This window comes from Manis javanica, chromosome 2, assembly GCF_040802235.1.
Source record: "Manis javanica isolate MJ-LG chromosome 2, MJ_LKY, whole genome shotgun sequence".
NCBI lineage: Eukaryota > Metazoa > Chordata > Mammalia > Pholidota > Manidae > Manis > Manis javanica.
The window spans coordinates 135195794-135219022 of record NC_133157.1 but is presented as its reverse complement, the minus strand read 5'-3'; the positions used below and the strand labels follow the sequence as shown (position 1 = coordinate 135219022).

General features: G+C 38.3%; 1 protein-coding gene across 4 annotated transcripts in view; it reads left to right on the top strand.

Annotated features, from left to right (window-relative positions):
* The window catches only part of PRKDC (protein kinase, DNA-activated, catalytic subunit), a 219990-nt gene that overhangs the window by 96885 nt on the left and 99876 nt on the right, over nucleotides 1-23229 (top strand). For all 4 annotated transcript variants that reach the window (XR_012128154.1, XR_012128155.1, XM_073229489.1 and 1 more), the window contains 10 exons: nucleotides 318-445; nucleotides 6697-6904; nucleotides 9582-9760; nucleotides 11507-11675; nucleotides 11923-11988; nucleotides 13105-13177; nucleotides 15017-15165; nucleotides 19442-19579; nucleotides 19789-19908; nucleotides 22718-22861. Coding sequence is in view for 2 of the 4 variants with exons in the window: in XM_073229489.1 (XP_073085590.1) it covers nucleotides 318-445; nucleotides 6697-6904; nucleotides 9582-9760; nucleotides 11507-11675; nucleotides 11923-11988; nucleotides 13105-13177; nucleotides 15017-15165; nucleotides 19442-19579; nucleotides 19789-19908; nucleotides 22718-22861 (1374 nt within the window). In the remaining 2 variants the exon portion in view is untranslated. The remainder of the gene's footprint in view (nucleotides 1-317; nucleotides 446-6696; nucleotides 6905-9581; nucleotides 9761-11506; nucleotides 11676-11922; nucleotides 11989-13104; nucleotides 13178-15016; nucleotides 15166-19441; nucleotides 19580-19788; nucleotides 19909-22717; nucleotides 22862-23229) is intronic.

Sequence of the window (23229 nt, the reverse complement as noted above, 5' to 3'; positions counted from 1 at the left end):
AATGTGGAAGGAAACACAGTGTCAGTGAAGGCCAGTGTCACGGAATTCCAGAACCTGGGTTTCAAGAGAAGGTTCTGAAAATTATTAGAAAAACAGCTGCAAAATCTTAAAAGAATCAAAATTCAAAATAGTTCATGAATGTTATTATATGGCAGGCATTCATAATATCTGCAGGAGTGACAAAAGTATTATTAGCATTTGTAAATTATCTGAAATTCTGCAATAATTCTGCTTTTTATTAGAATTGTTAAGAACACAGCAAAAATAACTCAACAGAATTATTACCGTCATTATTATTGTTAGGTCTTTTTTTCTAGTTTCTAGATGCATTGGAATTATCTCAGAGTCCTATGTTACTGCAGCTGATGACAGAAATTCTTTGCCGGGAACAGCAACATGTTATGGAAGAGTTATTTCAATCCACTTTCAAAATGATTGCCAAAAAGTAAGTCATTCGTTCTGGTCTAGAATCCAAGGAACCATATGCATTTTATTTCTATAAGCAGTTATCTTCTCTGTTCCAAAAAAAGTTGAGTGGTGGTTGCACTCAACTTTTACAACTGAATTTTATTTTCTTTGATGGAAAAAAAAAGATTTTTATGATAAGTTTTAAACATACTTCAAAGCTAAAAAAAAGGCTGTCGGTGAACCCCCAAACTGAACAAGTGTCAGCATTTTCCAGCTTCATGACCTCACTAGCTCTTTTCTCTTTCAGTGCTGCCTGGATTTAAAACAAATTCCTGATACCATATCATTTCACCTCTAAATACTTCTATATGTGTCTCCAGAATGTTCTGTCTTTTTGGGCAGCTATACTACCATTATCAACTGAACAAAATTATCAGTAATCCCATATTCAATTTCTCCTGAAGTTTTAAATACTGTATACAGTTTTAGTATTGTGGTTAAATGTGGTGGAAAAGATGGGACAAGTTTGATTATTTTGATTTTAATCCAAGCAAGGTCCTTGGCATTTCACTGTTGTGTCTCTGAAGTCTCATCTAGAACAGCTCCCCCATCCCCCCCATAATTTTTCTTCTTTTGAAAAAACCTGGGCACTTGTCCTGTGCAGTGTCTTACATTCTGGATTTACCTGATTTATTTCCTGTTCTTTTCATTTAATTTGTTCCTTCAGCTCCTATGTTTCCTGTAAATGGAAAGCGAAGTCCAAAAGTTCAGTTAGATTCAGGTTCAGGTTTTGGCAATACTGTTTAACAGTGGACACTCTACACTTCATGGTCATGGCCTGAGAAGGGCACACAGTGTCTGGTGGTCCAGATTTTAGTGATGCTAAGATTGATTGGCTATGTTCCTGGTAGCCTTTTCCTAATGGTGTTAGCATCCATTCATGATTGTTGCCCTAAATCATTTATCAGAAGTTGCAAATGGACATTTTTTAAATTCCCTTATTCCTTCTAAATTTAGGAGCTAGAATAATACTGTAATGAAGAAATTGCCCTTATCACTAAGGCTGTTTGGTTACCTAAAATACAGTTTTAGTATTGTGGTAAAATATGGTGGAAAAGATGGGACAAGTTTGATTATTGATTTTTAAAGTATTTGATACCATGGTTACTTGTAATTGTGGCCAGTGAGGTTTTTTTTAATTGGCCTTATTTAAATAAATATTCATGTTAATTTATCTTACTGAGTTATATTTTACATATCATAAAATTTACCCATTTAAGTATATAATTCATTGATTTTTAGTAACTTTACCAAGTGGTACAACCATCACTATAGAATAATTTCATCCTTTCAATAAGATCCTACATGACCATTTACAATTAATTCCCATTCCCATTCCCAGCCCCAGGCAACCACTAATCTGCTTTTGGAACTTTATAAATTTGCTTTTTCTGGGCATTTCATATAAACGGAATAATATAATATGTGATCTCTCATGTCTGGCTTCTTTATTCAGCAAGTTTTTTAGGTTAATCTATGATGTGGCATGAGTCAGTAGTTTATCCCTTTTTATTGGTATTTTAAAACTGTATAATAATTAAGTAACTGTAGAACGTCCCACACAATGGGAGAATATACATTCATTCTCTTTGAAAACATGGAACATTCTTCAGGACAGACTAGATGGTAGGTCATAAAACAAGTCTTAAATTTAAAAGGATTAAAATGTTACAAAGTGTATTCTCTGGCCACAATGAAATTAAATTAGAAATTAACAACAAAAAGAAACTTGAGGAACCCAAAAATATTTATAAATAATCCACTAATTAAACAACACATTTCTAAATTGGGTCAAAGGAGAAATTATAAGGGAAATTACACAGTATTTTGATCTGAATAAATTAATAATAAAGCATATCCAAATATATGATATACAGTAAAGCAGTGCTTAGAGGGGGAATTGTATTTTTTAATTCCTGTATTAGAAAACAAGAAAGAGCTTAAATCATAATCTAAACTTTTACCGTAAAATGTAGAGAAAAAAAAACTAAACTGAAGGCAAGAAAAAGGAAGGGAATAATAAAGATGAGAGTGAAAATTAATGAACTAGAAATCAGAAAAATGGTGGGGGGAAAAAATCAGACAAAACCAAACATAGGTTCTTTAAAAAGGTGAATGAAATTAACAAACTGTTAGCTACACAGTCAGGAATATAAGAGAAGGTATAGCTCATGAAAAATCAGTAATGAAATGGAATATTACCACTGACCTCTCAGAAATTAAAAAGATTATGAGGGAATGTTATGAAGAATATTATGCTGAAAAATTCAGTACCTAAACTAAATTGGACAAGTCCTAGAAAGTCAAAAATTACTAAATTGACTCAAGAAAGAAATAGAAAATCTGAATATAGCTTTACCAAGTAAATACGTTGAATTAATAATTTAAAGTCTTCCCACAAAGGAAATCCCAGACCCAGGTAGTTTCACTGGTGAGTTTTTAATCAAATATTTAAAGAAGAAATAATACAACAGTTGATAGACTCTTCAGTAAATCAGAGGAGAAAGTAACATTTTTCAACTCTTATGAGGCCATTATCACTCTGATACCAAAGCCCAACAGACATATCACAAGAAAACTATAGACTGATGTCATTCATGTATATAGATACAGAAATCCTCAAAAAATATGCTAACAAAGCAAATCCAACAACATAAAAATGTTATACACTGTAACCAATTGGGATTTGTTTTGGGAATGCAGGACTGGTTTAACATCTGGAAATTAGTGTTAATTGATAGAATAAAGGACACAAACCACATCATTTCAGTAGATGCAGATAAATTTTTGACAGAAGTCCAACACCCATTCATGGTGAAACTGACAAAAGGTCATCCACAAAAACTAATAGCTGACAAAATATTTAATAGCAAAAGCCTGAATGCTTTCCTCCTAAGTTTGAAAAAAGGGCAAGAACTCTTCCATTTTCTATACAACATAGTACTAGAAGTTCTAGCCAGTGCAATCAAGCAAGAAAAAGAAATAAAGGCAACCAAACTGAAAAGAAGGGAGTAAAACTGTCTTTATTCACAGATGGATGGCATGAGGTAGAAAATCCTAAAGATATACAAAAATCTATTAGAACTAATCTAAGCAGTTACAGAAAATTTGTAGGATACAAATTTGTAGCATACAAAAAAAGGATCAATATTTAAAAATCAATTGTATTTCTATATTTGAGGAGAGAACATTCAAAAGTATGATTACATTCATAATAGTATCAAAAGAGTAAAATATGTAGGCATAAACTTGACAAAAGTGCAAAGCTTGTACACTAAAAATCACAAGCTATTGCTGAAGGAAATTAAAAATTTAAAGATATAAGTAAATGGGGAGATGTTCCATGTTCATGAATTAGGGGAATTAGTTATCATGGCAGTTGTATCCAAATTGATACAGATTCAATGCAATCCCTGTCAAAATCCAGCAGTCTTCTTTTTGTGTGTGCAGGAATTGGCAAGCATTCCTAATGTTGTATGGAAATGCAAAAGACCCTTACTAGCCAAAACACTTTTGAAAAGGATAGAGAAATTTTACATCCCAATTTTAAACTTGCACAAAGCTACATCTGTCTCTGTGAAAATTTAACTTTTTCTATTTTTTTCACTTTAAGAACTTTTAAAAAACAAAACATAAATTTTTTCAATCAGTTGCAGTCATTACTCTTTTTAATGTCGAAATTGTCCCATGTGTGGCCAGTGGGAGTCCCTGTAAGCTGGTCCTGAGTTCTTTTACGTGACTCCATTAATCTTGGATATTTTTTCATTGTTTTATGGTTCAACATATTGTTCAGGTTTGTCTTGACCTGGAATTAGCCATTTTTCCAAGAGCCCTGGTTCTTTTTCAACAGGGTATTTAGAGACTACATTCTGGATCCTTTATGAACTTATTGCTACTGGATTGCATTGCATTACACCCTTTAAGTTAACGTAACTAAGGTGTATTTTCTTAAAGGAAAAGAAAAACATACTGATATTTCCTTTCAGTCTTAACATTATGGGTTTTTTATTATTTAACTTTATTCTTTTTTCCCCTTACACTGTAGTTCTTATTCTTTTTTTCCTTTACAATGTTCCAATAATATTCCATCATTACTTAATTGCGTTACCTATAATACACATAAAATACTTTCAAAAATAACAGTAGCAATATGACTGAGAATAATGACATCTGTAGTTAAAATTTTTCATTTTAGTTATAATTTGCTTAGAATATACTTTCTGAGGACATACAATCAGATTTTTTGTTCCAGAATCCCTTGATAGAGCTTTTTCAATGTGTTGTCATTAACATCAATTGGTTATATATGCTTGTCTTAATTAGCTTTCAGATTTTAAGAATTGTTCTATTGACTTACTTTCCTTTTCTTGATTCACAAGTGTATAATGAGCTATTTTCAAGTCTTGCTTCTGTCTCTGTCCACTCTCCTGTTCCTCTTCATCTTCCTTTTCCCACTCCATGTCAGTACAGAGGGATCATCCACATTCCCCCCCCACTTTTTTTTTAGACTATATTATTACTCATTGTGTGGAAGTGTCATGGTATTTTGGAGCAGCCCCTACTGATGGACTTTTGAGTTCAGTCTTTTGCTATTAAAAATAATGCCACAGTGAATAGCCCTGTATATACGTCATTTTGTATTTTACCAATATAACTTTGGAGTGGATTTCTTAATGTAAATCAAAGATAAACACATTTAAAATTTTGTTAGATGTCACTGTTAGGCTGGAGGAAGGAAAAACAAGGACATGCAAACAGAACAGAGAGATGCCATAGGGGGAGAGCAGACCAGACCCCAAGGTCCGTGCCTTATATGGAAAGAGGACAGCTCTTCCTGAATTCCATCCTTCTGATGTGCCAACTAAGACCCGGATGTCAGCCTCCTCCCTCTTGGAAGGAAAAAAAGTCTCTAATTGTCTGTTATGTCACCTTTAGCCAATCATACCTCTCCACACCCCCTAGGATAGCTTGCCCACTCCTCCCCCTACTAATCCCTTATAAGCCCCCACCTCCCTGACCAGGTGTGACTTCCCCAGCCTGTAGTACCCAGACCGCGGAACATCACCCGGGAGCGGCATTCAAATAAACTACCTGGCTCTTTGTTGTCTCTCTTCGCCTGCTTATTTTGGCTTTTTGGCTAAAATTTATCTTACAGTCACCATATCCCTTCTTTTGGGGCTATATTATTTGTATTCCCTCAAGCGATGTGTGAGATTATCTATTTCATCACAGTCTGGCCAGTAGAGTATGTTGTCAAACACTTGTTTTTTTTCCAATTTTATAAGGAAGGAAGGTTCTCTCAGTGTTGTTTTAATTTCTATTTCTTTTATTAGTGAAATAGAGCATGTATTCATATATTTAATGCTAATTTGCATTCAATTTTCAGTAAACCATCTGTTGGCCCATTTTTAAAATCTGGTTTTTATTCTTTTTCTTTTGTTCCATTCTTTTAGCTTTCTATATAAGAGTTGAATGTTTTAGGGCTGTGTACATTAACTGTACTCAGTAGCAGGAAGCTCCTCAACAGCATTTAAGTCTAGGCAATGCCCACGTGAATACTACATAAGCCCATTTAGCATCTAGTAGTGACCTGCAATATTAATATTTTATGACCGAATTACTTTCTATATTTAATATTTTTTCCCTGGTTCATATCTAACTTCTGAGAACTGAGATTTTAGAAGTAGAAAAGATTTTAATGATTTTAGTTTTATCTTCTTATTTTTACAGATAAGGAAACTAACTCTGTATTTTTAATATATGGATTTATAGACAAAATCTTCTGGATGATCATTCAAATATTTTATTTCCCAGATGAGAAAAAAAATGAATGTACCTCTATATAGAAAATAGGAGTGGTAGTTCATTACAAAGAAGAGACTAGAATTTTTAAATCATAATTCATGAGTTTCAGATTCTGTAAATATCATCTTTAAGCCTGACATTCTTCTAAAACCTTCCAGATGTTCTCTAAAAAAGCTCAGATTTGAAAGCAAATGAAAAAAATTCTTCCTAATGCCTGAATTTGACATGAAGATTTCTGGGGATGAATAGAATAATATAGTTCATGTACTAGTGCATCTTGGATATCATGGTTTTTATATATATAATCTTTAAAGTTACTTTTCTAATTCATAATCACTGGCATTTGCTTTGCTTGTTACGTAGTAGTCACGTATAAAATACTGGTTCAAAGCCTGAATGTTCATGTAATTTTCATTTTTTTAGGAGTTCATGTGTCACCCAGGTAGGCCTTCTGGAAAGTGTATACAGAATGTTCAGGCGGGATGACCTGGTTTCAAATGCCACTCGCCAAGCATATGTGGATCGTTCTCTCCTCACTCTGTTGTGGCACTGTAGCTTGAGTGCTCTGGGAGAATTTTTTAGCAAAATTGTGGTGGATGCCATTGATGTGTTGAAGTCTAGATTTATAAAGGTATGCATCTGTTATTAAATATTTACGGGAATTGACAGATCTCCTTGATGGATATCATTAGGAACTGACATGTGTTCAGTCAAGGGGTCTCTTGTTCTATATTGTGATAGCAATCTGGGGTTACACGGGATCTGCGTAGCTTCCTGAGGCTGCTACAGTAGACTACCACAAACGTGGCTTAGGACAGCAGAAATTTATTTTCTCTTATTTTCTGGAGGCCGTACATCTGAAATCTAGTTCATTGGGCTGAAATCAAGGTGGTGTCAGGGCTGCACTTCTCCAGAGGCTGTAGGGGAAAGTCCTTTCCTTGCCTTTTCCAACTTCTGGAAGCTGCCAGGCTTTCTTATCTTGTGGCCATATCACCTCTCTGCTTCAGTGCTCACATTGCCTCCTCCTCTTGTCTAATGTCATTGCCTCCCTCTTACAAACACATGATTGCATTTAGGGCCTACATGGATAATCTCTTCATCTCAGGATCATTTACTTAAGGCAGCATCGCAGGTTCAGGGATTAGAATGGGGTTATCTTTTAGGGGCTCTTATTCAGCCTTATGCAGTCTGTCTGCCCCAAATATTCTTGCTTACAAAATACCATCCCCCAAAACCCAAAGTCAACACATTACAGCATCAACTTTTAAGTCCAAAATCTCATCTAAATTTTATCAGTTCAAAGTCCCAAATTTAGCATCTAAATCATATAAATCAGGTATGGGTGGGATTCTGGGTGTAATGCATCTTGGAGCAAAATTCTCTCCATTTGTGGACCTGTGAAACTAAGAAACAAATTATTTGCTTCCAAAATACAGTGGTGGGACAGGCATAGGATGATAGTTATAGACAGTCATATTACAAAAAGGAGAAAAAGAAGTAAGGAGTTAGTGTCCAAAGCAAAAAATCCATTTGGCTTCAAGACCTGGGAATAATGCTCTGTGGCCTGATGCTCTGCCTTCTGGACCAAAGGCTGCAGCCTTGCAGTCACCCTTTTTTCTTGAAAGGTAGCATGTTTGCAGCTGAATAGTTTTATCAGTGTGTTCCTTGCCTATAAAAGTTTGAGAGTACAACACCCTATTTTCGTTTCATCTTGTCTTTGTCCCTTTCAGTCCAAGCTGGCAGTGTTTCTTCTGGTATAACATTCTTTAAAACCGTATGACTCTCCTCTGTATGTCTTAGAGATTTACTTCATCAGACAAGAGTCCTCCCCAGATCTTTGCTATGTAATTTCATCTGTATTTTGTCTTCTGCCGAAATGGTGGGGAACATCCATGAGTCACATGCTTAATTTCTTCAGCACTCACCACACCCTTGCCCTTCTCTCCACAGAACACTTTCCTAATAGTTAGTTAATCTTTTAACTTAGCATCTTTCATCTGAATAGGCTGAGAATTTCCCAAATCATCAATTTCTGGTTCTTATAGTTTAACAGTTCTTACCTCAATTTATCTCTTGCACTTCACATTTTATTGTAAGCAGCAAAGAAGAAGCCAGGCAGCACCTTCAACAAATTTGCTTGGAAATCTTCTCAGCTAAATATTCAAGTGCATAGCTTAAAAATTCTGCTTTCCACAACTACAGAACACTAGTCAGCTAAGTTTTCCGCCCCTAGATAACAAGGATCCCCTTTCTTCCAGTTTCCAAAAATATGCTTACGATGATTATGGGATAGTCTCTGAGACAATATTGGCTTCTCCCATGCACTCCACTTCCTTCTGAACCCTCACCAACAGTGCTTTTAAAGTCAGTATTTCTACCAGCAGTCTGTAAGGCTGTCTGGCTTTTTCTGTCATGCATGGCAAATTTTTTTCAGCCTCTGTTCATCATCTAATTACAAAGCCACTTCCATATTTTTGGCATTTTTTACAGCAGCTCTCTATTTCCTGAATTACTGTAAGTTTGATGGCTTAAGACAAATTTATTCTGTCAGTTTTGGAGGCTGGATCAGTTTTACTGAGCCCAAATCAAGGTGTTCCCAGGGTCACACTTGGCCAAGCGGCTCTAGTGCCTGTTGCTTGCTTCTTCCAGCTCCTGGTGCTGCTGGCATTCCTAGATATGTGGCTGGGTCACTCTAGTCCCTGCCTTCATTGTCGCACTGCCTTTTCCCATCTGTCTGCTCTTCCTCTACATGCCTCTGCAAGATTACAGGTAGTTTCATTTCAGGCCATCATGAATAATCCCGAATTATCTCCCCATCTCAAGATCCTTAACTTAATCATGACAGCAAAGTCCCTTTTGCCTTATGAGGTTACAGCCACAGGTTCCGGGGGTTAGGATGTGGATTTCGTAGTGGGAGTTGGGGGCATCATTCAGCCTCCTACAGGATGCTGCTGGGAAATACCGTAAATACCCAAATGGCATATTGTTAAGCAGACTTCAATATAGTTAAAAGTTTTGTTTTTTAAAGCATTGAATTTTCACATGCTATTGTCAATTCTGCAGTAAGATTTTGTACAAAAGCCACATACTCATACCCAAAACTCACTATTTATCATGTGTTTCTTGTGCCACACTCGCATCAGTACCCACAGTCTAGACCCTGGGCTGCCTCTTAACTGAAGTGATTTAATATCTTTGTTAAAACTATTTTCTGTGTATAAAGCATTGAGTATTACATTTGATATATTCAATGAAATATTTTTCATGTTCAGTAAGAGCAAAGATAATCATCTGTTACCTGTTCTTAGCTGAGTGAATCTATCTTCGATACTCAAATCACCAAGAAGACAGGCTACTATAAGATGCTTGGTGTGATGTATTCTCGTCTTCCCAAAGATGATGTTCACTCCAAGGAATCTAAAATCAATCAAGTTTTCCATGGTTCATGTATTACAGAAGGAAGCGAACTTACAAAGGCACTTATCAAGTAAGGATTTAGATAGTTTTGGATTGTATTTGATTTGTTAATATTTTTGATGCATATATTTCTAAGCATGTATTTAATATGAGTACTGAATATATGTGGTTTTCTTGTTTTTTTCTTACATACAAAGTACTTAGATGGACTTTTAATTTAGCATGTTACTGGGTGACATGTTTTATCCTATACACATCTTTTATAAAGAATAAAACTTTTTTTCTTTTACTGTCTTTCCTACCAGTTTTCCCCCTCAATAGCTTGATATATTTTTAGTGCTATGGTTTGCAATAAGAGGTGATTTCATATTTGATTTTTTTTCTGAATATCGTTTGAAATTAAAGGAGTATTAAATATTTTTAAACAGCTGTTCTGTACAAAGTAATCAAAAACACTATTTCTAAGACTAGCTTTCTAATCAAGTTCCCTCTTAATAATATTGGGCACAGAGATTGACACATCTCATTTTGCTTATCTAATACAAATGTACCATTACTCTCCTGTTATCTGATCCTCATTTTACTCCTCAGTGAGCTAAGTCACCATCCACTCCTCTGCATAAACAGACTCAGGCATTATATTTTATTTTTTCTCTATCCGTGTGCACACGCACATGGTCAGTTACTACACCCAGTGGATTTTACCTCCACAGTAAAATGAGATCAGTGCCCTCTCTTTGCCCCCTCTTCGTGCAGCCTCTTGCTCTGGGGCTCTTGAGCCCTTCCATGGTCTCCAGGATTCTGCTCCTGCTCCGAGGCTGCCTCGCCCAGTTGTCTGTCCTGCTGCCAGGCTGTCAGTACATCTGTAACCTGAGCCCCGTTGTTTCTTTTCTGTGCCTAAAACCCTTCAAAAGAACCTCATCTTCAGTTGCCGGGGTTGGTGAACTTTTCTGTAAAGGGTCTGGTTGTAACTTGAGCTTTGTGGCCAGTCTCTAATGGAACTACTGCACTGCTCTGTGAAAGCATCCCCAACTTTCACAGAGGCCCTCTTCTCATGAAACTGCTTTTAGTGGTAGCTGGTCATGGCTCGGCGGCCCCACCCTACAGAATGAAGTCCGAGCTGCTTAGTGTGGCAGGTGCACTCTTCAGGATGCACCTCTCTCCACCTTTCACTCTGCCAGCCGCTGCTGCTCCCCCTGCACCCTCTGAACACACAATGCAGCGTGTTCCTTACTGTAACTGGCACTGCTCTGTGCTCGTAATGCCCTACTACATTTTCCCCTTGACTAACTTCTAACCCATAATTCATTTCAGGTATTTTCTCCTAAAACCCCACTTGGCTTCTTGGGCTGGGCACTGTCCTGCTCCTCCCTTGCATCTGTTACCATTGTGTGCTTGCTGTTGTTGCTGTGCACAGTGGTGCAGTGAACACAGACACCGGCCTCATCTTGAGACGTGCAGTACAGTGACTTGTGCACTTCTGTTCCCAGTGCCTAGCGCCACACCAGCCACAAGGCTGAGACTCAAAAAAGGCTGACCTGACAGGAGATTCTCTGTAATATCTGGCATTGTTGGGCGTGAGCAATGACTTCCCTGTTATGTGAATTAATTTTTTTAAAAAATTTTTATTAAGTTATTACTGGTATACACTCTTATGAAGGTTTCACATGAAAAAACAATGTGGTTACTACAGTTACCCATATCATCAAGTCCCCCCCCATACCCCAATGCAGGCACTGTCCGTCAGTGTAGTAAGATGCCACAGATTCATTATTTGCCTATGTGAATTAATTTTTAACCTGAATCTACTCTACAGGTTGTGCCATGATGCATTTACAGAGAACATGGCGGGTGAGAGCCAGTTGCTGGAAAGGAGAAGGCTTTACCATTGTGCTGCCTACAACTGTGCCATTTCTCTCATCTGCTGTGTCTTCAATGAATTAAAGTTTTACCAAGGTTTTCTGTTTAGTGAAAAACCAGAAAAGGTAGGCCTTTCCTGAAATGTTCACTATTGCTGTCATTGTATGATTTCAAAAGTTAGATTATATCAGTTAAAGTCATTTCATAATTCTCACCTCCTTACAACAGTAAAGATAACAGTTCTTTAGTTCTGCAGATCTATACTTTAAAGCAGATGTACTTCATGAGTTACTAAGTAACATTAATTTTATAGTATTAGTAATAAGGATCTCCACTCTTCATATATTTTTATATGATTCTTTGGATTTACAGAACTTGTTTATTTTTGAAAATCTGATAGACGTGAAGCGCTGCTATACATTTCCTGTAGAAGTTGAGGTGAGTGAAATTTTTCAGTGGTGTTCCTAAGTTTAAAAAAACTTACCAATTACTTATAGAAGAAAACAGATTATGCTGAACACACTAAATTCCCAATATTCAAGTCTGTTTTTAACTGCAAAAACTGGCAGTCTCATGTTGTTCAACCTGGTACAGTCTTGGGCAACTACAAAAAATCATCATAACTTCGTTTTTCCCTCTCTTATAAAGGAAAGAAAATGCCAATAAAGGGAGCTGTTAGTTATTATCTTAGTTGTTATCCTGGCTGTTAGTTATTGCAGAAGTTGTTTTCTGAGTAAATTCCTCTGGTCAATGAAATTGAGATCCATCTGTTCATAGGATCATGACCTTATCCTACTTGGGTCCTACTTGGGTGATTTGGCAGGATAATGCAGGTGCTGTGAGCAGAGGCATGGGAATAATAGAGACTTGGTCTGACAAAGTGTGACAAGCTTGGTTGTAGCCAAGCTAAGTTTGGCATGCCAGCCTCAGCAGTTGGTGGGGAGGTCTGGCTGTGCTGTCCACAGCCCCTTGGAATTGGGAGGGTGGGCAGTGTGCCAGAGCTGAGACAGCATGGCCTGCAGGGTAAAGCTTGGTGGGAGCTGCCACTCATGCTTCCCTCACAGCTGTTGACCTTGACCATGTCTTAATGGGTCATAAGTTCATGTGAATGGCTGCTTCCTGCCTTATGCCCTTTGGCATATGTTCAATGAACTATAAAACGAACAAATAATAGCACTAGTTTATTAAGCATTCAGACACTTGCTGTATTACTTCTCAAGTTTGCGATAGCACTGTAAGGTACTAGGATATATCTTAACCATATAGTTGAGCCATCTGAGGCTCACAGGTTAAGTACAGACTATTAGTAATCCAGGCATGCAGCCGTGAGAGCTTAGCATACCCTGGGTTCCAGAGCCCACATGGAAGGCCAGTGCCTCTGTGGGGTTCTGTGGGAAAAGATTTCCTTAGGGACACTCACCTGTCTTTATTTGTAGATATCTTTTAATGCTTTAAATTTGATGAAAGTTTTATTTCAAAATTAATACTTTTTTTTTTGCCAGATTGTTACTAAAATAGAAACTGTGCAACCCTGATTCTTGTTCTGCCAAATAGGTTCCTATGGAAAGGAAGAAAAAGTATATTGAAATTAGGAAAGAAGCCAGGGAAGCAGCAAATGGGGATTCAGGTAGGACATTTTCACATTCATGAGAAAGATTCTAATGGTTGGTATTTGTTATATAAATAGAAAATACTTTAAAAACCCCAAAGCACTGAAATTGAGTTAGAAACATTTTTTTTTTTTGAGAGGACATCTCTCATATTTATTGATCAAATGGTTGTTAACAACAATAAAATTCTATATAGGGGGGGTCAATGCTCAATGCACAGTCATTAATCCATCTCAAGCCTAGTTCTCTTCAGTCTCCAATCTTCTGAAGCACAATGAACAAGTTCTTACATGGTGAACGAATTCTTACATAATGAACAAGTTCTTACATGGTGAACGAATTCTTACACAGTGAATAAGTTCTTACATGGTGAACAGTACAAGGGCATTCATCACAGAAACTTTCGGTTTTGATCACGCACTTTGAACTATAAACAATCAGGTCAAATATGAATATTCGTTTGATTTTTATACTTGATTTATATGTGGATCCCGCATTTCTCCCTTTATTATTATTTTTATTTTTAATAAACTGCTGAAGTGGTAGGTAGATGCAAGATAAAGGTAGAAAACATAGTTTAGTGTTGTAAGAGAGCAATTGTAGATGATCAAGTGTGTGCCTGTAGACTATGTGCTAATCCGAGCTAGACAAGGGCAATAAAACATCCATGGATGCAGAAGCTTTCTCTCAACACAGGGGTGGGTGAGGTTCTAAGCTTCACCATTGTTGTTCCCCAATTTCTCACCTGATGGCCCCCCTGCGACTGTGCCTGTCTTAGGTTGTTCCTCCCTTGAGGAATCTTACCCATCTCTGGCTAACCAGTCATCTTCCGGGGCCATACAGGGAAATGTAAAGTTGGTAAGTGAGAGAGAAGCCATATTGTTTGAAATTAGAAACATTTTTAAGTGGCAAATGTATTTTGAAAGAAGTTCAGTTAGATTAAGTGCATAGGAAGATCTGAAAGTGGTGAGGGGGCTCAGATATGACACACTTTTTTAAAAAAGGGCTAGATTGGCTTGATATTTATTTGTTTGCATATGGATTATGTTTGTATGTTATTTAGATACATTCAGAAGTCTGGGTTAAAATACAAGTCCCATCTTGCTTGTCTTCTCTAAGCCCTCCATTAAAGCTCCCACCTCCCTCAGGACAGAGCGGCCCAAGGCCCCCAACTGGCCCACTACCACCCTGGCTTTCCTTTTCACCCAAATTGTGGCACCCCAGCCTCCTGCTGATGCCTCAGAGGCCCAGTCTCTCTTTTGCCCCAGGGCATTTGCATGTGGGGTGCCTTCAACCTAGAATATCTTGGCTGCAGGTATGAACATGGCTCGTGACATTTTGTTTCATGCCAACCTCTGAAAGAGCTTCTCCCTGGCCTCCCTATTTAAAATTAACCCTCTCTCCCTCCACATGCTTGTTTCAATTTTTTTGTTTAGTTTTTCTTTATTGCTCTTTTTTCATGATTTGAAGATAAAATTTGGACTGGTTTTCTAAATTCCTTACATATTTTGGATTAGTTACTTTTCATTATATATTCCCACATTATATTAGACTTCATGGGCAAAGGTATATCACCAAAATTTTAAATGCAAAGAAATCTGTTAATATCATACCCCAAAACTGGATCTAGATTAATATCTTTGTGCATGACTATAGAGAAAAACTGCTCAATAATAACAGAAGCCACAGGAAGTCTTTTCCCCATTTCCTTTTTGCTTTATTAATCTGGATACTGAGAGTCATAAGATTGATGAAAGCCTTAGTTAAAAGTATCTTTTAATGTTGACATCATTTTAGCTTAGGGAAATACACTTCTTACTAATTTGAGCAAATGTATCTTCTTATTTATATTTCAGGTGGCCCTCATTATATATCTTCCTTGTCATATTCGGCAGAGAGTAGCCTGAGTGAGGAAATGAGTCAATTTGATTTCTCTACTGGAGTTCAAAGCTATTCATACACTTCCCAAGACCCTGTGTCCGCCACTGGCCATTTTCGGAGACGGGTAATCACAGTTTCACATATTAAAAAATATTGGTGGCATTTGTAAAGGGAGGGGGCGCTGTTGTTGCAGGGGAAGCCAGTTCTCTGTTTGTGGTAGTATTAGAGAATAGTATTAGTTTAGAGAATTTTCCAAGATCTAAGATGTCCCCATATGTCCATCCTGCAGACTCAGAAATCTGATTTACTCAGCACAGGAAAGACGGCTCTCTCCAAAGGCTGATTGAGTTTAGCCAGTCTCCCTGAGATTAGTGTGTTAAGTTAGAGCTGCATTTCAAGCTTTCCAAGGAGAGCCAAATGCTGATGCTCATCCGACTGCTGCAGCATTTCTCTGGAGAGAATGAAGGAGCTGTTCAAATAGTTGATTTTATCAAATTAAGACACCAAAAGCATCCATGTTCACAGATGATAGCTTAATTCTTAAAGAATAATCTCTTGGGGATGAGGGCTAAAGTATGCAGTGGTTTTGATGTTATTTGTAGTGATAGAATTTGGTCTTTCTTTTTTGCATCCCAGCTGGTTATAATACTCTTTTATTTCCTCATTACAAAGTTTTACCTACACCTCTCCACCTTTTTGTTGTTGTTGTTTGGATTAATCTCTCTCATCCATTCTTCCAGAGAGAGAACCCTGTCATGTGTTCATTTCCCCTATCCCACCTCTCCCTGTTTCTTTCTCCTTCCATATCCCCATTACTCCTATCTCTTCATCTCCATCTTGTCATCTCGCCATCTCTGTATTTCCATTTCCCATCTCCATCCCGTCTCTGTCATCCCATCCTTGAGCTCTCCATTTCTCTTTCCTCATCTCTCCATTTCTGTCTCCATCTCTCCATCTTTGTCTCCCTCTCCATCTCTATCTCACCATCTCCATCTCTCCATATTTCCATCACTCCATCTACATCTCTCCATGTCTCCATCTCTCTATATCTGTATCTCCATTTCTCCATCTCCTTCCCTCCATCTCTTCATTGCTCCATCTCTCCAATCTCTCTATCTCTCCAAATCCATCTCTATTTCTCTATCTTTGTCTCATCTCCATCTCTTCATCTCCATCTCTCCATATCCATCCTTCCATCTCTCTATATCCATATCTTCATCTCTCTGCTTCATATCCATCTCTCAGTCTCTGTCTCCCCATCTTTCCATCTCTCTGTACTCTCTTTCCCTGTAGCAGACTTTCAGAATCTGTGTGTGTTCCAAAATTCTTTTTCATCATCCATGGGGGATATGTTCTAAACCCCCAGTGGATGCCTGAAGCTGCTGATAGTACGAAACCCCATACATACTGCTTTTTCCTATACATTCATACATACCTATGGTAAAGCTTAATTTATAAATTAGGCACAATAAGACATTAGTAATAAGAACAGGACTATTATAATAATATACTGTAATAAAAGGTATGTGAATATGGTATCTCTCTTGAAACATTATACTGTACTCACCATTTTTCTTCTTGTGATGATGTGAAGTAATAAAATGCCTATGTGTGAGACAAAGTGGGGCATAGTCATCTTTAAGTAGCATTAGGCTGCTATTGACCTGATGATATGTCAGGAAGAGGATCACCAGCTTCTGGACAGCAATTGACTGCAGGTAACTGAAACCATGGAAAACAAAACAGGAGATGAGAGGGGACCACTGTATGCAGCACCCCTGTGGGCAGCCAGTAGGAAGTCCTTCTCAAGTACTCCTTCCTGGCTGTTCTAGCCTCCTTTGAAATGAGCTGTTTTAGTATTGCAGGAAGGCAGGACTAGTTCATCTGTGTATGCACTCTCTCCTTCTTTCTTCTTCTTATTTATTGTGTAAAGTAACATGCTGTTTTAGAATTTTGAAATAATTTCCAAAATTATTAGAGAGGAGTAGCAGGAGAAGTACAAAGAACTCCTGTTGTCCTTCACCCAGAGACCCACTCAGTTTGCCCATTGTCTCCTAACATCCTTTGTGGCAAGAGGATCCAGTCTGGGACACAGTGGCACTATAGCCACCACATCCCTGTAGCAGAATGCCCCTCAGTTACGGTGATCCAGTTCTTCCTCATGGGGAGACTAAGAATTTTGGTAGGAATGTGATACAGCATTGCTGTCTTCTCCCTGAGAGAGATTTTGAGACCATGTGGAATCTCATTCCTCATCCTTATTCTCACCCACTGATTTTTAACTGCCATTGACATGTATTTCCTGAATTAATTATTGCTGTGCCAGTTGCAAAGTGACAATTCTCTAAATCCATCACTGTTCCTTCATTAATTACTTGGCCTTCTATTGCAGTGAAGAGCATTCTCTTTTCTCCTTTTGTTTTCTTTTAATTTTTATTACTGTGATCTCCTGAATTCTTAAAGTTGTTCAGTGGGTTATTATTATTCATTTTGATGCTCAAATTATCCCAGGTTTGGCCAGTAGGATGCTGGTTCTGTGTCCTTTTGACATGTCCTTGTCATTTGGGCAGTTTCTTACTTGCTGGAACAAGGAAATGTTCACAGGTGGTCTCATTCTCCCCCTGCCTTAACCTTGTGATGGGCTGCCTCTCTAGGAATCCCCACTTCCTGTGGATGGAGAGTGGCAGGAAGCTGCTCACAAAGCCCTTTTTCGATCAGAGACAGGAAACATGTAGGTAGACACACATCTGAGCACTTACATAGGCACACATGTGTGTATATGTAAAACTGATTCCCTTCGAGGGCACCCTCAAGCTTCTATCCTTCCCAGTTTCTCTGATGTGCACTGGCTCACTCCCTCTCCCCTGACCCTTCTTCCCTCTTCCTACCTGACACCCTTCTGGGGTGGGCCTTACTGCAGGCCAGCATCCCACTCTCCCGACCCCCGACGCTGTGAGGCAGCTCTGCCCCTCTACCCTCTGTCCAGTGGTTTTGGCTGGGGAGGTTCAAGGGCAGCTTCTTTACTATCTAGCAGTCTACCTTAACCCACTTATTACGCTGTTATAAACACAGTCTGAAGACTGAAGATTCTTTTTCTCTACCTTCTTTTTCTTTCTCCTACACTCCTTATATGTTAAATGTTTTATTCTGTACTCTTTGTGTATCCCTTAACTGACTTCGTGGTAGCTGACTTAATTTTTCATTTGCGTAGTATTTAGTTGGTCTACTTCCTTTGGTGTGATTTTATTTTCTCTGGTGACAGCTATTTAGTGTTATACACACTTCCATATAGAGCAATCCCTTTAAAATACACTGTTGAGATTGTTTGTGGGAAATAAATTCCCTCAACTGTTGTGTATCTGGCAATTGTTTAATCCCTCCTTCAAATTTAAATGATAATCGTGCTGGGTACAGTATTCTTGGTTCAAAGCCCTTCTGTTTCATTGCATCAAATACATCATGCTACTCCCTTCTGGCCTGTAAGGTTTCTGCTGAGAAATCTGGCGATAGCCTGATGGGTTTTCCTTTGTAGGTGATCTTTTTTCTCTCTCTGGCTGCTTTTAATATGTTTTCATTGTCCTTGATCTTTGTCATTTTAATTATTATATACCTTGGTGTTGTCCTCCTTGGGTCCCTTGTGTTGGGAGATCTGTGGACTTCCATGGCCTGAGAAACTTTCCTTCCCCAGATGGGGGAATTTTTCGGCAACTATTTCTTCAATGACACTTTCTATCCCTTTTTCTCTCTTCTGCTATCCCTATAATGCGAGTATTGTTCTGTTTAGATTGGTCCCACAGTTCTCTTAATTCTTTCATTCATAGAGATCCTTTTTTCTCTTTCTTCCTCAGCTTCTTTGTGTTCCTATTCTCAAGTTTCTATTCCATTAACTATCTCCAGAGCACCATGCAGTGTCATCTCTGCTCCCAGGGCAGATTTCTAGGGCTGGGTATTTAGCAGTCCTGTGCCTCCACTCCCTCCCCACTCTGATTCTCTTCCTCCTGCTGGGAGTTGGAGTGGGGGGAGTGCTTGGGTCCCGCCGGTTACCACTTTTTACTTTACCCTTTTCCGTGAGATGTTCACTTCTCCTTTATGTACTCTTCTCCCTAGTGTACTCTTACTCCTGGTCACTCTCTTATGAATAGTCAATTTTGCTGTATTTTCAAAATGTATGTGGTTTTGGGAGGTGATTTCCACCACACTTCTCACCCCACAATCTTTTCCCCTCCACAGAGGTCCTGTTATTTTTTAGTTGTTTTATAGCAAGTGTATCTGATATTATTACCAAATTAATCATTGTTACCTGAGTGTGTCTGATGATTTTGCCCAAAAAAGTCAGAATGGTAAACACCCTGAAACTTGAACAGTGTGCTCTGCATCACTGGCTTCTTCCCTCTCCCTAGGAACATAAAGATGCCATGATCCAAGATGATATCCTGGAGTTAGAGATGGACGAACTCAATCAACATGAATGTATGGCACCCATGACAGCCTTGATCAAGCACATGCAGAGAAATCAGATCCTGCCTCCTGGAGAAGAGGTCTTTCTCCTGCCTGTCTTGTATTGTCTCATCGCTATTCATTGGTATCATGTTAAGAATGAACATTTCATATTAAAGACTAAACCAAATTCCATAGCAAATAAACATGACTTTTTGTTGCTCCTGTCTTTGTCACTGTTATCTCGTAACATCAAAATATGAAGTTATTTTATTCACTTTTTAAGTTAATTTTCGGTGTGTCATTTCAGGGTTCAGAGCCAAGAAGTCTTCCTCTTTGGATGAAATTTCTTCATGACAAACTCGGAAATCCGTCGGTACCATTAAATGTCCGTCTTTTCATAGCCAAGCTTGTTATTAATACAGAAGAAGTGAGTAATTAATTATTTCTTTTAAAATTCTGTGCGATTACATGCATCTACTTAAAATCCACAACAAAGATGTAAAGGAACAGAGCATGACATTTTATTCTGTATTAGGCAGCCATATTTATTATTTGCTTAATGTCATTCTTTTATTTTCTTTTAAAACATGGAAATTAACTTACATTGAGTTGGTAGTGATCTTTGTATAAAGTGTCTTATGTTGGCAACTGTCTTCTGGCTACCAACCTTCTTGGTTAATAGTAGCAAAAAAGTGGTGAAAATACTCCTGTTAACTCTATGTGAAAAATAGCTGCCTCTTTTAGAAAAAGAGTTGCTATGTTCATTGGTTGCTCTGTGTATTACACTATGTTGGAGGTGCCTTTTCCAGCAGTGGGAATCGGGAGATTTTCGAGAGAGCCCTTGAGCTAAGTGTTGTACAGTGTGGTGCAACTTCTAAGTTTTGCATAGAAGAAGCAGTGTTAGCAGAGGTGGCCCTGGAGAGCCAAGTCTGCCTGCCCCAATAGCATAGACCGTGGGCACCCAGTTCAGAAGAGGCATGTGAATGCATGTCCATGTGTTCACGGGGCAGGTGATGGGGCCAGGCCATCAGGGTTCATGAAAAGGGTCCAGCTCATTCATTGAGTGGTAAGGAGACACTGAAGGGTGCTAGGTGGAATGACAGGACACACCTTGCCCCATAGAAAGTCCGAAGAAGCACTGTAGTTGTGAGCCAAAGGCCACCAGGCTTGGGAGGTGGTTGACTGGGCTGAACTGTGCTACAACAGCGCCTGTGTTCTTCAGGTCATGACTGACTTGTAGTTCCTGGGACCGCCATAACAAAGCTTCCACAAACATGGCTTAAACAGCAGACACTTACTGTCTTACAGTTCTGAAAGCCGAAAGTCCAAGGTCAGGGTGTGAGCAGGGTGGGTTCCTTCTGAGGGCTGAGGGAGAATCTGCTTCGGGCCTCTTTCCCAGCTTATGGCAGCCTTGGGCCCTTCTCAGCATGTAGGTCGTGGTCTCCACGAGTTTTCACATCGTCTTCCTCTCTGCATCTGTCTCAAATGTACAAATTTCAATTTCCTCTTTTAATAGGGACTCTGTCGTTGGATTAGAGCCCACAATAATGACCTGTCTTGATTTGATAATCTTCAAAGATCCTGTTTCTAAATAAGGTCACATTTACAGGTACTGGAAGTTAGGACTTGAACATCCTTTGGCAGGGTTCAGCCCCCAAACACTGGGGTCACACAAGATTTCCACCTCTCATTCCTATAAGCACTGATTTGATGGCTAGCAAAAGAGCCAGTGTCTTGGTGTTATGGATGTTTTTTTGGTGGGCTAGTTGTGGGGAGGGAGGTTGGCAAGCATGCTGAACGTGCTTAAATGTGTGTGTGTGAGGAGCCTCTGTGATGTCCCTGGAGCTCAGGAGTGATCCCATTGGTGGTTTCCAAAAGGGGTTGTTCAGGACAATCCATTGTCCTATGGAAGAAAAGGTCAAACTTAGATTTACATTACTTTTTCAATTTCAACCTATTTATTTTTTATTTCGATCTTCCTCAACTTACGGATGGTATCACATCCCAATAAACCCATTATAAGCTGAAAATCTTATGAGTTGAAAATGCATTTATATACCTAACCTACCACACATCATAGCTAAGCCTGGCCTACCTTGAATGTGCTGAGAACACTTATATTAGTCAAGAGTTGGGCAAAATCATCTAGTGCAAAGCCTATTTTATAGTAAAGTGTTGAATATCCCATGTAACTTACTGAACACTGTACTGAAAGTGAAAATGGAACAGTTGTGTGGGTGCAGAATGGTTATCAGTGTAGCAGGCGTTCACCTTCACGTTCACGGGGCCGACTGGGAGCTGCAGTTTGCCACGTTGCCAGCACCACTGGGGAGGATCGAACTGCATATTACTAGCCTGCGGATAGGTCAACATTTGAAGTACAGTTTCTACTGAATATATATTGCTTTCATACCATAATAAAGTTGAAAATTCATTGTGTAAGTTGGGGACCATCTATAGTTAAACAATATAGTAATGAAATTTGTATTCATAATTTATAAGTATACCAGTAGACATACATAGAGAGTATTCATACTTTTATTATTTGTGAGGTGCATAAACAAAACAGATTTGAGACCACACATATTTAAGCTGTGAGAACAGATGAGAAATCGCTGAGAAATGTAATTGGAAAAAAAAGAAGGTGGTGAAGGTTAAGAAGATAGTTTGAATTATACTTTCATTTGTTCTTTGGCATCAAAATAGCATTCTATTGCAATTTTCAAAACAAATGGAATTTAGTATATGGATACATTTTATCTAAATTTCAGAGATCTTGGGCATCTGAAGTCTGTAATAGAATGACTTTGATAATATAGGAAAAAATGAAAAAAAATTAGCCACATGCACTTAACTTAATTTTTCTATTCTCATTTTTCTTATACCCTAAGCATAAAAGTAGAATTCTCTAGAACTGCATATTATTCATATGGGACAGAGTTGATGTAACATGCTACCATCTTGGTTTCTACAAGCAGTGTTTTATCAGAAAGGTTTTAAGCCAAGCAAGATGAATATTAAGTCCATTTCCAATTCAACTGTGGTTGTAGGGGCCCATGAGGAGAAAATTCAACAGAGAATCTGATATGATTAAACAGGGTAATTATTGGGATTTACATCTGTTTTGGATTTAGGTTAACTCATAAAATTCTGGCTGATAGAAGATATGTTTCTGCATTAGTATTTTGGTTATTCAAAATAATTCTTTGATATTTGACTTCTCAATTCTCTTTTAGGTGTTCCACCCTTATGCAAAGTCCTGGCTCAGCCCTTTGCTGCAGCTGGTGGTTTCTGAGAACAACGGAGGAGAAGGGATTCACTATCTGGTGATTGAGATAGTGGTGACAGTTCTTTCCTGGACGGGATTAGCTGCTCCTATAGTAAGGAAACACCTGTCTTCTGTGCAGTGTGCAGTAATGATCAGTCTTTGACTGGCATGTTAGAGTGTGTGACAAACCTTCAAGCTCCTCTTACTGACATATAGTCATTAATTAGCAGTAATTGTGATACTTGAGGTGCTGCAGTGCTAAATAGCCTCATCCTGCTCAGTTCTGTTTCTGATAATTCCTCTGACACTCCTTTTATTTTTCAGTTGTCAGTGTTTTATTTTAATCTGATTTCACTTTTTATGTTAAGAGCTTGGAAGTTAGAAAATTGATTTATTAAAACTATGTGTAAAGAATGGGTCAGCAGACCCTGAATGTGACATTCTGAAAACTTCTGCTGTGATTCAAGTTCCTAGATATTT